A 14,893-nucleotide genomic window follows, 5' to 3' on the forward strand; every position below is an offset into this window, starting at 1 on the left:
ATATTATAATTATTTAAATATTACTATCTGCAGAACTGAGTGATTGGACTTTTAAAAAAGGAAAAATAATCCTTTGTCTCTGAATGAAAATCAAAATCCGTTAGTGTCTTTCTATGTCTCTTGAACATTTTTCACCTTTTTGGTCCAACTCGGCTGCCATCATTTCTTTGTAATGTACATATATCTCTGTCCTGTGTTGTTAGTTATGTTGACTTAAAAAAATGCACAGTGTGAGAGTTGGGAATGCACAGTGTGAGAGTTGGGAGTTAAGTTTTATTTGGGGTAAAATGAGGACTGCAGCCCAGGAGACAGCATCCCAGATAGCTCTGAGAAACTGTTCCAAAGAGGCAGAGGGGAAGATCAGTATATATCTGATTTTGGTGAAAGGGAAAAACATGCAATTAAGCACATATTGTTTACAGAATGTTTCTGCTAGTCTGGTGCAGGTTACTGCTAGTCAGGAGGAGCAGACGTCACCATGAAGGATTTTAGTGTTTTTCTAGATAGGAGGAGATTCAAGAATTGGGCTCATAAAGTTGACTCCTGAAAATATCTATCTAAAGACCTGTTCTGCCAGTTTTTCCCAGAACACAGAGTACCTCATTTCAGCTCTCCACCCTGAGCACCTTTCAGGGTGTATTGAAAGTCAGCAGCTGCAACAGCACATGATTTAATCCTTGAGGAGGTAGTTGGCAAGTGCCAATGGTGAGTGCCAATTGTAGTTGACAGTAATCTTTGTGAAAAAAAATTTTGTTTTTGATATGGGATACATGGGGTGTAAATGTTCAGATTTTGAAATGACCTTAATTTAGTCCATACACAGTTGAGAGAAAAAAATTTTTTTTCCTTAGAAAATGGAAGGCATTGCTCGGCTGTTTATTCTAGTCCACTGTTTTGTAGGACAGAGTCAGATGCTACTCTCATTCTCATTCCACCATAAATGGTGTCTTTCCTTTAGAAATTTTTAGGATTTTTCTTTTTTTTCCTATCTGATGTTCTAAAATTTCACCAGTCTGTGTCAGACTCTTTACTCCTAGATGATGAGACAAGCATGAAGTAGTATTTAATGCTTAACTGCATGAGATGCAGTGTTACTTGTTATTCCAAGAGCTTTTGAAATTTGTTTGTTCTCTAAGAGTTCGTAATAACAGGCAGTTAACAGGCAGGACTGTGGGATAATATGCCAGTTAAGAGCACAGAGTACGTAAACAAAAGCCATCAGAGATGTGCAAGCTGTGAATGGCTCACTTCGCATACCCCAGCAGGAATGGAAAATACTGACATATGTAAGAGTGGGAGTAGAAGCTAGGCACAGCACTGACTATACAGTAATTCTAAATTATATTTTAATAAGGTTTTCTCACCAAAGCTTTATTTTTCAGCTTTTAAAAATTGAATCATGATGGTGGTGATAGGGATGATGGTATAATAATATTTGAAAAATTTTGGCCTTTACTATGTGTCAAGTGCTGTACTTGTCATTTTCCTTACTTTTTCTTAGCATTAACAAAATATTCCTCAGAGGTGTTGTCATTGTCTCTCTTTTATAGATGAGGACATCGATGCTTTGTAAAATAAGTGGTAAAGCCAGGATTTAAACTTAGATCAGTTGGAATGCAGAGCTTGTTGTTCTTAAACCATAACTAGGCTACTAACGTAATAGCTATTATGTTCAATGGAAGTTCATGGCTAGTAGGACAGTTTATATTATTCTGCTCCAGTATCTGAGTTATAGTCATACTAGAGTTAATTGTATTTTTTCCTAAACCTATTTCTGCCAGTTGTGTTTGCTACGGTAATTATGTTGTTTAAGTAAATAAACTAATGAGATGAAACAAAGTTTTTGAAAATAAGTTGGATGCACTGGAAAAACAGAACATATTGTTAAAAATAAATTTCCTTTTGAATTTTTTGTAGTTGAGACAATTCATAAAAAATTGAGAGATATAAGGTAGCAATGTGATCTGACATTTGGATTATTTTGCAGGGGCCATGAATGTACAGTATAAACTTGGAAGAATAAATTTTACTTATGTGTATTCCAGCAGTTTTGGCACTCTGAGTGATATACTGAGTTATATACAAAGATGTGGTAATTGGGTAACTGGTGTTCAGCATATAATGGAATCTTGAAACTTTAGAGCTGGAAGCCAACTCTTTAGATCCAGCCCACTTTTGTATAGGAAACTAATGCCCAGAGTTATTAAGAGATTTGTCTTAAATCACATGAGGTAGTAACAGACCAGGGAAAGATCATTAATTACCTTTGTACCATTTTGTCTTTCAGTAAATAAAATTTGTACAAAATTTTCTAGGACACATTTTATAAGTGTGTGTCCCAGATCAGCTATTTAAAAGAAAACTTTTAATCATTCATAATTCATATTCATGGGTATGTTATCTTTAATATTTTCTACAGTGATTATAAAAATGCCGCCCAAATTCTTTGATTCATTCCACTCACTTGCAAATAGCCTTTAATAGCTTTTAGCCTTTCATCTTACAACTGGTAATTTTTTTGACCGTAATGTAGCTTTTATTTATCCAAATGTTTATGAATAGGTCCTTTTTTACATACTTTGATTAATTGACTGAAATAACTAGAATTCAGGTTTCTAAATGATAGCTAAAGTTTTCTTTAAAGGCTGTACATTTAATATATCCACTCCTTAATCACATTTTTATGCATATGTATCTTTAGTAGCAACCTGTTATCAAACTACAGTTGTAGATTTTGAAAGCATTTTTAATAAAACCAAAATGTTTATATATTTTATATTTAAAATTTTATGCCTACTATTTACATTACCATGTTTGCATTAACTCTTAATATGTAGGCTATTTATTTTAACCATAAATAATAGAAGCAATAAAAACATCTAGATTTATGATAATATTGTAAATAAACTCTAGAGCACATTTTTTTCAATTGAGAAGCTGAAAAAAATCATTACTCTCACCTGTGGATTAGTTTAGATATATTCCTTTTTTCTCCAAACTCAAAATATTCCCTGAAAGAATATGTTTACCAGTTCTGATGTTTATTATTCTGGGTATTCTTGCCTTTCCATATCTGTGTCTCTAGCTTCAGCATTAGGTGAACTTCTGAGCACTGTGTGATAGAGGAGTGGAACCACCTTCCCCTTTACTAAGGCACAGGTAGACCCAGGGTCTGCTCTGACTCTTTTTCTTCTAAAAAATTCTCCTTTTTTTTTTTTCTTTTCTTTTTTTTTCTGTCTCTGTACTTTTTTTAATTGAAGGAGAAAGTGGGGGCTGAAGGAATGACGGTAAAATTTTGCCATTTTTTGTTTGAATTGCAGATTTGACTTAGCAGGTATTTATTACCTGCTCTGAGTCAGGCAGTGAGTTTAGTTGGTCCTGGGGAGTCACTGGGGAATAAGCCATAGTCTCCTCTGACAGATAGTCACAGATATTTCTTTACTGTAATTCAGGGTGCTGTAAACAGAGCATTGTGAAACTCAAGGGAACAGTCAGTCAGCAGAGGAAGACTTCCCAGAAAAGATGACATTTGGAAGATAGATGGACATTTGGGAGTGAGAAAAGGAGAATGTACTTTATAGCTATTGTGAACATTGTATGCAAGAACAGAGTGTGAAAAAGTCTGGGGTTTGTTTGGGGGAATTGCACATAGTCCATATGACTAAAATACAGTTGACCCTTGAACAATGTAGGGGTTAGGGGTGCTAACCCTAGCTCAGTCGAAAATCCACATAGATCTTATACAGTTGGCCCTCTGAATCTGTGATTCTTCATCTGAGGATTCAATCAACTGAGGATCATATAGTACTGTGGTATTTACTATTGAAAAATATCCACTTAAAAGTCGACCAGCGAAGTTCCAATCCCTGACCAGCTGTATAGGTCAATGAAAAGTGAATGGGAAGTTGTACACTCTAAATGTATGCAGTTTATTGTATGTTAACTGTATCTCAATAAAAGTTCTTTAAAAAAAAGTGAATGGGAAGTTAATTTTTCAGGTCAGTTGTTAAGTCTTATGTTAATTTGGGGCTTTATCCTTGGTTTAATGGGGAGCCATCAAAGATTTTAAAGCAATGGATTAATGTGATTTTTATTTCTGCTTTACTTAGGAACTGCAAACTCACATGTCTTTAGGGACCAGGCAGGTAACATATATATGAAGCTGCCAGATGACAGCAGGAAATGGTCAGGTCGACAGGACTGTCAGGCCTTGCCTAAAGCCTTTCACATACAAGCTATTTGAAAATGATGTGTCTGCCAGATCAAACAGAATATTGACCAGATCCAATCTGGAGTTAAACCCCTGCTCAGAGCTATCCCTGAAAGCTTTTTGGGAGTTTCTTGTATAAAGTTTGGTACACAGTAGGTTGATGGTGTTTGTCGAATAAATGGATGTGTAAGTTGGGTGGGATGTGTATGTTGTCTGCAGAGATTAATTAGGAGGTTATTAAGTGATAATGCTTAATTTAGGACACAAAATTGAGAAAGGAGCAGCATAGGTGGATATGAGAAATACTGAAATGGTAAAATCATCAGGGTCTGATTACCAGTTATATATGAAGAGAGGAAAGAGTTAAAGATGACTGTAATTTCCAGCTTGGATTGAATGGGTGGTGGTCACATGAGTCAAAAGAGAGAGAACATGGGAGAAGGAACAACTCTGGGAGTTGATACTGATTTTTGTTTTTTTAATTGGGTGGAATGAGGGATTATTTAAGTTATCTTTCTAAGTGCTAAGACGCTATCATGGCTATTCTTTTGGGGGTATTATTTTGGAGCCTTTAGCTCTCATTCCTATTTTTATTCATTCATTTATTCTTTTTTGAATAGAAATTGTCTTAGAATCTTTTTTTTTTTTAAGGAAAATCTCACTCCTGCCTGCAAGTATTTCCCTAACCTATAAATCCTGGTTAAAGACCCTAATTTTTCAAATAAGGTATTAATCCCGCACTGTTGGTTGTCAAATGATAAAGATTTGTTCATTCTCAGTTTTTACTAGAGAATTATAATCTTCAATTCTCAACCTTAATCAAAAGCATGCTTATAATAAATAATATTTCCAGAAAATGGTCTAATTCCTCTACATGTTTGGATGTTTATCTTTGAGACCATACAAAAGTGGATACTTTTATTATTATTGGTTTTACTTTTCTGACAAATTGCTTTGCATTTGTATATATCCATCTCTCTCCTCTTCTTTGGTGTTATCTCCTCAGTTTGCATTAAAATGCTCTATAAGAAACAAAGACAAGGAGTGCATGAATCCATATTGTATATTCTGTAAGGCTGTTGCCAAGGGTGTTGTGCCGTAGGAGATAAAATATTGCTGTCTTTATCAAGATCGGCAAAATTTTCTTTCTGAATTTAATGCCAGCAAAAGTGATTTTTTTCTTTTTGATTTGTTTTTTCTCTTTAGTTATTGGTGTGTTTTGATGTTCTGGACACTGAATTGTGTACTCTGGCCTTTCCCATTTGTTTTGACTGCTAGGACTTTGAGAGTCACATTTATAATTAGATGACAATTGTAAAAAACCTTGTATAATTTTGGTGTATCAAACTACATCTTTCACTTGTTCCTACTATTTTATTTCACTTTTGCCTTAATCTCTTTTGTTAAAATGTTTTCTCTAAAATTGTATCAATTTTGTTAGATACCACAGATCTTTTTCAGTAATGGAATATTGTAATTCAAATAATATGTTTTTAAAAACTGACCTAGGGAGAATTAAAGGGGGAAAAAGTCAGATTCAATCACATATCCTAACTGTATAACTCAAAACATTTTTACAAAGTGAACATAGTTGTGTAATTACCTCCCAAAAATAGAAATAGAACTAGAACATTTCTAGTTCCCCAGAAACTTTCTTCATGTCCCGTTCCAGTCATTATTTTCCCCAGGTGGCCACTGTTTTGCCTTCTGTCACTAACGTTAGTTTTGCCTGTTTTGAACTTTAAAAAGTACATACTGTATGATTCCATTTATATAAATTGACTTCATTTTGTCCAATATTATGTTTTTGAGATTCAGGTGATACATTTCATTGCTGTGGTATTTCATCATAAATATATCACACTTTACCCATTTAACTGTTCATAGACAATTGAGTTGCTTTAAGTTTTTGCCTATCACAGATAATGCTGCGAGGATTGTGTATGCACTTACGAAAGATTCACATCTAGGAATTCTGGGACATAAAGTAAGTGTGTGTTGAGTTTCAGGAGGTGTTAACGGTTTCCAATCAGTTTTCCCTTCCTCCATCATTGAATTGAGTGTTCCTTTTATTCTACATCCTTGCCAACATGTATTGATGTCATTTTTAATTAAAAATAAATATTTTTAGCCATTCTGGTCACTTGTTATAGTGTCTTATTGCAGTTTTAATTTGCACTTCCTGAATGCCTGATGGAGACCTTATTTATATGTTTATTGGCCAGTTGGATATCTCCTTTGTCAAGTATCTGTTTAAGGCTTTTATCCTTTGCTTTTTTTTCTGTTCTGTTGATCTGTTTATGTATCCTTGTAATAAGTACCACACTATCTTATTGCTGTAACTTTATAATAAGCCTTAACCTATTTTAGTATATGTCCTACAGCATTGTTCTTCCAGGTAGTCTTGACTAGTTTTAGCCCTTTGAGTTTCCAGATTATTTTAGAAGCAGCTTGTCAGTTTTTACATTAAAAAGCCTGCTGGGATTTTGATTAGAATTTCAATTATTCTAGGAGATCATTTTGGTGAGAACTGATATCAACAATATTGAAGGTTTTACTCAGTTTACATGGTATATACCCGTATGTAGTTAAGTCTTCTTTATTTTAGCTCTTTTTTGTATTGTATATTTTTTATTTGATTTATTCCCAGGTATTTGGTTTTTTGAAATGGTATTTTTAAAAATTTCATTGTCTAATTCTTTGTTTCTAATATATAGAGATTAATTTTATTTTTATCATTTTACTTTTCATCTGTATTATACTTTAAAACTTGCTGTCAATATTTAATTCTTTTCTTTTAAGAACTTTTATTGAGATATAATTGACATACAATACACTGCCTGTATTTAAAGTGTACGATTTGATTTTTTTTTCTTATTAGTAATGTATATACGGCAATCCCAATCTCCCAATTCATCCCACCCCAACCCCCCAATATTTAATTCTTAAATACTTAGTTTTATCTATAGATTCTTCAGGATTTTCTGCCGACACAATCCTGTTGCTGCTAGTGATGACTCTTTTACTTCTTCCTTCCTAATTCTTTTCTTTTTACTTATTTTTCTTGCCTTATTGTACTGTCTGTAGAGTCAGCAGCACAACTTACTGCTCATTCTATTGATCTGTGAACTTAATTATTTGTTCATCTAGTTTGTCTCTTTTAAGGATTAACACACCTAATTCTGTTTTATTTAATAGTGAACTGAATTCAAAGCTACAAGATACTTTAGAGCAAATTGAGGTAGGAAGAATTATATCTTAAGTTAAATGACTTTTTCTTTTCAGAGGTTTCTGAATAGCATAGATGCCTCTTCTGTTTTGACTTTCATGTTACTACCAGTGTTTCTAGATCACTACACTTTGTTTTTCATTTGGAATATCTGTGCATGGTCAACTTAATGTTAATATACTTGTACTCTCAATAATACTTTTGGAATTGTGGGATCTAAAAAGAGTATTTGAAAATATTACCATACCATAAAGATCCCTAAGCTGTTAGTCATAGGTGTGTTCTCATGTAAATTATAGGCAAAATACTTACCATATATTAATTATTTTTGATTGTCAACTATTTCTCCTTTTTAATTTAGTGAGTTTATTTAAATATGATTATTGGCTGATGATAACCCTTCTAAATTTGTAAACCTCGTAATAATATCTCATACAATTCATCAAACATGTAGAAACTGGAAAGGAAAAGTTACGTTATTGTGAGCATAAAGCCTGATTTTCATCCTACATTTATTCAGGGTTCATCTCTTTCCTCAGCAATCTTTGCAAAGCAGAGTGTTCATTTAAATAAATTTAATAAGAATTATTTGGTTTCCTATGGTATTTTTTTTTTATTGTTTTCCTGATGAGAGTACTTAGAAAAGTTGAGGCTAGACTTTCAAATGACCTTTATGAAAGTAGTTTTTGATCATAAATGCAATTATTTCCTAATTGTAAAAATGGCAATTTATTTGATAAACATAAATAGAACTGCTTTGAAAATCTCTTAAGTAAATGGTCGCCTGAATATTTTAATGAGGACTTTCTTTTAAAGCTCAGTTTTCTTCATTCTTATAATTTTCTATATAAGTACAGAATAATATTTATTTTAAAATGAAATCTTTGAGATAGAAATCTATAAACAAAGTTGGTACATTTCGATATAAAAGTGCAGTACCTTGAGGTATGTACTTATAAGGTCAAAAATGTAGTTTTGTTGAAAATTATCAGTACTTTTCAGTGATTTACAGGATTGTTTTATTTTTCAGTAGTCCTACAAACTCAGTTCATGTAACTGTAAGATTTTAGCAGATGCTTGAGGAAACATAAGTAAAAGTAAAAACTAAAATTCCTTTAGAGACTATGATAATTATTTTGTGTCCCTTTAAACATTAGGCATGGTTTTTTAAAAAACTCATATTATTAATAACATCTCAATAAACTTGGGTATAGTTGGTCATAAGAAGTATAATTTATTTATATTTTTATTTAAATTTGTTTTTAACTATTAAATCGAGTGTGATAGTAAATGTGTTCAGATGTTAATTAAAAGTGAGAAATTAGTCTTAATATTTTCTTCTTATTACCTTGAAAACGTAATTCCTTAACCACCTCTTGCCTACTCTTTTAATTACATAGGAGCAGCTGGATGTTGCCCTGTCCAAAATCTGCAAGAATTTTGACATTAACCATTACACCAAGGTTCAACAAGCTTATCGACTTCTTGGAAAAACACAGGTTAGTTTTGAAAGGATGTTTTCTTTTTTCTTAATCAGGTATCTGTTGATCTTCACGATTGCTTAAGTTTAAATATTATTATTAATGTAGTGTGCTTAAATTTCATTTAACAAAGTAAATTTTTATGTTGTATTGACAGTAGTAACATGATCACATAGGCTCAGAGTATGTGCAGTGTGATTAAAACCTTACAGAAGTCTGTTTTAAACTATGACGTGTTTCTCAGGTTTAATATTTTCACTATTCTATGTAGGTTTTTTAAAAAAGTATATTATGAGATAATTCAGTGGGAGAGGATTGTAGTCTTTTTTTACCTCAATTCTTGGTCCCAAATAAGAACTTCTAAATTTGGAGCCTCATGGTTCCTAGATGGGCCAGCGTGACTCCCTTGAAGTGGTATGTAAACAGTTGCACATTGTGTGTATTTGTTGTAAAACAGGTCCATTGCATTTATCAGATTTTTCAAAAGATTCTGTTATCCCCAAAATGTCCTCACTACTCCCATGATGCATGACTTTATGTACTCTTACTGCTCAAGGGCTTCCTTGAAAAATTTATGAGTTAGAGGCCATAGTTTGAAAATTAATTATATCTTCTGCAAATACAGGATTATACATTTTTCTAGAGAACATCCAAACGTGATCAGTGTAAATGTTTTCTTCCCTTAAATGGTCTCTTGTCTTAGAAGGAAATTGAAGCCTTTACCAAACCATTTAAACTCTATTTACATTTTATAATATGAATAAAGAAGTTTGGTTATTTATTGTACTTTATTAGTTTTTATACCTGAAGCTATACCTAGGGAAAAATACTAGAAGGAAGACATTTGGTAATTTTGGGGGTAATGTTTAAAGACCTTTGAAAATGCAACTATAACTTCTAATTTCCCACATTAGATGAATTCTTTCACTCATTACATATTTATTGGTAACTACTATGTGCATTGCTCCAGGCACCTGGATATAGACCCTCATGTATCTTACCTTCTAGTGAGGGAGACAGAATGAAATTAAAGAAATAAATTAAAGAGAGAGAGAGAAAGAGAGAAGGAAAGAAAAAGAAAGAAAGAAAGAAAGGAAAGGAAAGGAAAGGAAGAAAGAAAGGAAAGAAAGAAAGAAAGAAAGAAAAGAGAGAAAGAAAGAGAGAAAGAGAACAATTAGTGTAAGTGGATAGAGTGATGTGACGTACTGAGTTATATAGGATAGTCAGGAAAGTCTTCTTAAAGAAGATGACCATTGAGAATCCTGAACAATGTGAAGGAATGATGGCAGAGGGTATCCAAAGGTGTGGTTATGCATGACATGTTTGAAAAGAGGCAGGATGGGTACCAATGATAAATACAGAGCAACAGAGCAGTGTTCACGATTCAGATTTATCTTTAGTGGTATGATGTTCTGGTTATTCGAAGGGTTGTTTGCAAGTAATCAACACTTATAATTATGTGAATAATAGTTATTTGTGTTGTAGCTAAAATTGATAAAGATTTTTTCCTGTGTTTTTCAAATCTGTTGAAATGTATTTAATAATATTAGATTATGTTGTATGTTTTTTCTTTCCGTAGACAGCAATGGATCAACTTCACATGCACTTTACCCAAGCCATTCATAATACCGTGTTTCAAGTTGTTCTTGGTTACGTGGAACTATGTGCAGGAAACACAGATACAAAATTCCAAAAGCTGCAATATAAGGATCTCTGTACGGTATGTCGTAAATACTGTTCATATGAATCTATTTTAGTTTTTAAGTTCATATTTCATTTTTTAGCACCTACTATTTGAAGATACTACTAAAATAAGACAAATATGTTTGCCAAAAATTTTCCTCCCATATTATTCTTTTCCTCATAGAGAAACTGGAAGATTCAATCATGTAATTAATAAAGGTGGATGAGATGGTACAGATTTGTGGAGTGTGGTTACTTCTAGATGGACTCTCTCAGGGTCTTAACTCTCTTCTACAATAGCATCTAGGGTGCTTTTAAACAATCATCTTTGCTGATTTTCCTTACATACTTTCAGTCAGTCTTTTCATGTATATAAATGTTGTTTCTGTCAGCATCTGTAACCAGTTTATTTTTTATTGTTAAGGAAGCATAGGTCTGTAGGTAATATAGTCCACAGGTGGGAAGTGAACCAAGTTGGATTCTGCTTTCTAGTTGTTCCTGCTGATGGACTGATGTAGTGTGAGGAAAAGAAAATGATGAATCACTAGGAGAATGGTGGTGTTATTTGCTTTTACAAGGAAGCCTGGTCTGCAGTGGAAAAGCATGAAATCTGTGTGATACTTATTAACAGAATTAGGTATGATAGGTTCTTTAATGTTGAAAGAACAGACTTAGAGGAGCTGAATAATGAGATGAAGGATATGATGCATTTTAAGGTGGCCCACTTTCTCTGGCCTCATCTTGACAAAAAGTTAAGGAAGTATAGAAATCACCTCAGGCCTCTTGGAAGTATTTAAGTCGGAATGTTATAGGCAGACAGGGATGTGAACAGTTCTTATAAGCCTAAGTAAGTTTTCATTTGTTTTATAATGCTGAGTTATATTTGACCTATTTAAACCAGATAAGATTAGGAAGAGATTATCTCATATCAGATTTATTTATTTAATTTGATGAAAAGATGTGGACTTTTAGTAAATGAGTTTTTTTTAATTAAATTTTTAATTAAAAAAATTTTTTTTACAATAAACTGCATATATTTAGGGTGTACAATTTGGTATCAAATCTCCCAATTCATTCGCCCCCCCCCAACCCTCCCCGCTTTCCCTACTTGGTGTCCATATGTTTGTTCCCTACATCTGTGTCTCTATTTCTGCCTTACAAACTGGTTGATTTCTACCATTTTTCTATAGTCCACATATATGTGTTAATGTACTATATTTGTTTTCCTCTTTCTGACTCACTTCACTCTGTATGACAGTCTCTAAATCCATCCATGTCTCTACAGATGTCCCAGTTTCATTGCTTTTTACAGCTGAGTAATATTCCATTGTATGTATGTACCACATCTTCTTTATCCATTCATCTGTTGATGGGCATTTAGGTTGCTTCCACGTCCTGGCTATTGTAAATAGTGTTGCAATGAACATTGGCATGCATGTGTCTTTTTCAGTTATGGTGTTCTCTGGGTATATGCCCAGTAGTGGGATTGCTGGGTCATATGGTAGTTCTATTTTTAGTTTTGCAAGGAACCTCCATACTGTTCTCCATAGTGGCTGTATCAATTTACATTCCCACCAGCAGTGCAAGAGCATTCCCTTTACTCCACACCCTCTCCAGCATTTACTGTTTGTCGATTTTCTGATGATGCCCACTCTAACTGGTGTAAGGTGATACCTCATTGCAATTTTGATTTGCATTTCTCTAATAATTAGTGATGTTGAGCAGCTTTTCATGTGCCTCTTGGCCATCTGTATGTCTTCTTTGGAGAAATGCCTATTTAGGTCTTCTGCCCATTCTTTGATTGGGTTGTTTGTTTTTTTGATATTGAACTGGATTAACTTTTATATATTTTGGAGATTAATCCTTTGTCTGTTGATTTGTTTGCAAATATTCTCTCCCATTCTGAGGGTTGTCTTTTCGTCTTGCTTATAGTTTCCTTTGCTGTGCAGAAGCTTTGAAGTTTCATTAGGTCCCACTTATTTATTTTTGTTTTTATTTCCATTATTCTAGGGAGTGGATCAAAAAAGATCTTGCTCTTATTTACATTACAGAATGTTCTTTCTTTGTTTTCCTCTGGGAGTTTTATAGTGTCTGGCCTTACATTTAGGGCTTTAACCCATTTTGAGTTTATTTTTGTGTATGGTGTTAGGAAGTGTTCTAATTTCATTCTTTTACATGTAGCTGTCGAGTTTTCCCAGCACCACTTATTGGAGAGGCTGCCTTTTCTCCATTGTATATCCTTGCCTCCTTTGTCATAGATTAGTTGACCATAGCTTATCTCTGAGCTTTCTATCCTGTTCCATTGATCTATATTTCTGTTTTTGTGCCAGTACCATGCTGTCTTGATCACTGTAGCCTTGTAGTATAGCCTGAAGTCAGGAAGCCTGATTCCACCAACTCTGTCTTTCCTTCTCAAGATTGCTTTGGCTATTCGGGGTCTTTTGCGTTTCCATACAAATCATAAAATTTCTTGTTCTAGTTCTGTGAAAAATGCCATTGGTAATTTGATGGGGATTGCATTGAATCTGTAAATTGCTTTGGGTAATATAGTCATTTTCACAATGTTGATTCTTCCAATCCAAGAACATAGTATGTCCCTCCATGTGTTTGTGTCGTCTTTGATTTTTTTCATTAGTGTCTTATAGTTTTCTGAGTACAGGTCTTTTACCTCCTTGGTTAGGTTTATTCCTAGGTATTTTATTCTTTTTGTTGCAATGGTGAATGGGATTGTTTCCTTAATCTCTCTTTCTGATCTTTCATTGTTGGTGTTTAGAAATGCAAGAGATTTCTGTGTGTTAATTTTGTATCCTGCAACTTTACCGAATTCATTGATTAGCTCAAGTAGTTTTCTGGTGGCATCTTTAGGATTTTCTATGTATAGTATCATGTCATCTGTGAACAGTGACAGTTTTACTTCTTCTTTTCCAATTTGGATTCCTTTTATTTCTTTCTCTTCTCTGATTGCTGTGGCAAGGACTTCCAAAACTATGTTGAATAGTAGTGGTGAGAGTGGACATCCTTGTCTTGTTCCTGATCTTAGAGGGGATGCTTGCAGTTTTTCACCATTGAGAATGATGTTTGCTGTGGGTTTGTTGTATATGGCCTTTATTATGTTGAGGTAGGTTCCCTCTATGCCCACCTTCTGGAGAGTTTTTATCATAAATGGATGTTGAATTTTGTCAAAAGCTTTTTCTGCATCTATGGAGATGCTCATGTGGTTTATATCCTTCAATTTGTTAATATGGTGTATCACATAGTTTGATTTGCATATATTGAAGAATCCTTGCATTCCAGGGATAAATCCCACTTGATCATGGTGGATGATCCTTTTAGTGTGTTGTTGGATTCTGTTGGCTAGTATTTTGTTGAGGATTTTTGCAACTAAATTCATCAGTGATATTGGTCTGTAATTTTCTTTTTTTGTAGTATCTTTGTCTGGTTTTGGTATCAGGGTGATGGTGGTGTCATAAAATGAGTTTGGGAGTGTTCCTTTGCAATGTTTTGGAAGAGTTTGAGAAGGGTGGGTGTTAGCTCTTCTCTAAATGTTTGATAAAATTCACCTGTGAATCCATCTGGTCCTGGACTTTTGTTTGTTGGGAGATTTTTAATCACAGTTTCAATTTCATGATTTATGATTGGTGTGTTCATATTTTCTATGTCTTCCTGATTCAGTCTTGGAAGGTTATACCTTTCTAACAATCTGTCCATTTCGTCCAGGTTTTCCATTTTATTGGCATATAGTTGCTTGTAGTAGTCTCTTATGGTGCTTTTTATTTCTGTGGTGTCCATTGTAACTTCTGTTTCATTTCTGATTTTATTGATTTGAGTCCTCTCCCTCTTTTTCTTGATGAGTCTTGCTAAAGGTTTATCAATTTTATCTTCTCAAAGAAACAGTTTTTAGTCTTATTTATTTTTGCTATTGTTTTCTTTGTTTCTGTTTCATTTATTTCTGCTCAGATCTTTATGATTTCTCTGCATCTACTAACTTTGGGTTTTCTTTGCTCTTCTTTCTCTAGTTTCTTTAGGTGTAGGGTTAGATTGTTTATTTGGGATATTTCTTGTTTCTTGAAGAAGGATTGTATTGCTATAAACTTCCCTCTTAGAGCTGTCTTTGCTGCATCCCATGGGTTTTGGATTGTTGTGTTTTCATTGTCATTTGTCTCTAGGTATTTTTTGATTTCCTCTTTGATTTCTTCAGTGATCTCTTGGTTATTTGGTAGCATATTGTTTAGCCTCCACGTGTTTGTGTTTTTTAGTTTTTATCCTGTAGTTGATTTCTAATTTCATAGC

General features: G+C 33.6%; 1 protein-coding gene across 4 annotated transcripts in view; it reads left to right on the forward strand.

Moving 5' to 3' along the window:
- VPS50 (VPS50 subunit of EARP/GARPII complex) overlaps positions 1–14,893 on the forward strand; it is a 121,717-nt gene that overhangs the window by 29,824 nt on the left and 77,000 nt on the right. For all 4 annotated transcript variants that reach the window (XR_009053247.1, XM_057732307.1, XM_057732308.1 and 1 more), the window contains exons 10-12: positions 7,409–7,451; positions 8,840–8,938; positions 10,500–10,640. Coding sequence is in view for 3 of the 4 variants with exons in the window: in XM_057732307.1 (XP_057588290.1) it covers positions 7,409–7,451; positions 8,840–8,938; positions 10,500–10,640 (283 nt within the window). In the remaining variant the exon portion in view is untranslated. The remainder of the gene's footprint in view (positions 1–7,408; positions 7,452–8,839; positions 8,939–10,499; positions 10,641–14,893) is intronic.

This window comes from Hippopotamus amphibius, chromosome 4 (genome assembly GCF_030028045.1).
Source record: "Hippopotamus amphibius kiboko isolate mHipAmp2 chromosome 4, mHipAmp2.hap2, whole genome shotgun sequence".
Lineage (NCBI taxonomy): Eukaryota > Metazoa > Chordata > Mammalia > Artiodactyla > Hippopotamidae > Hippopotamus > Hippopotamus amphibius.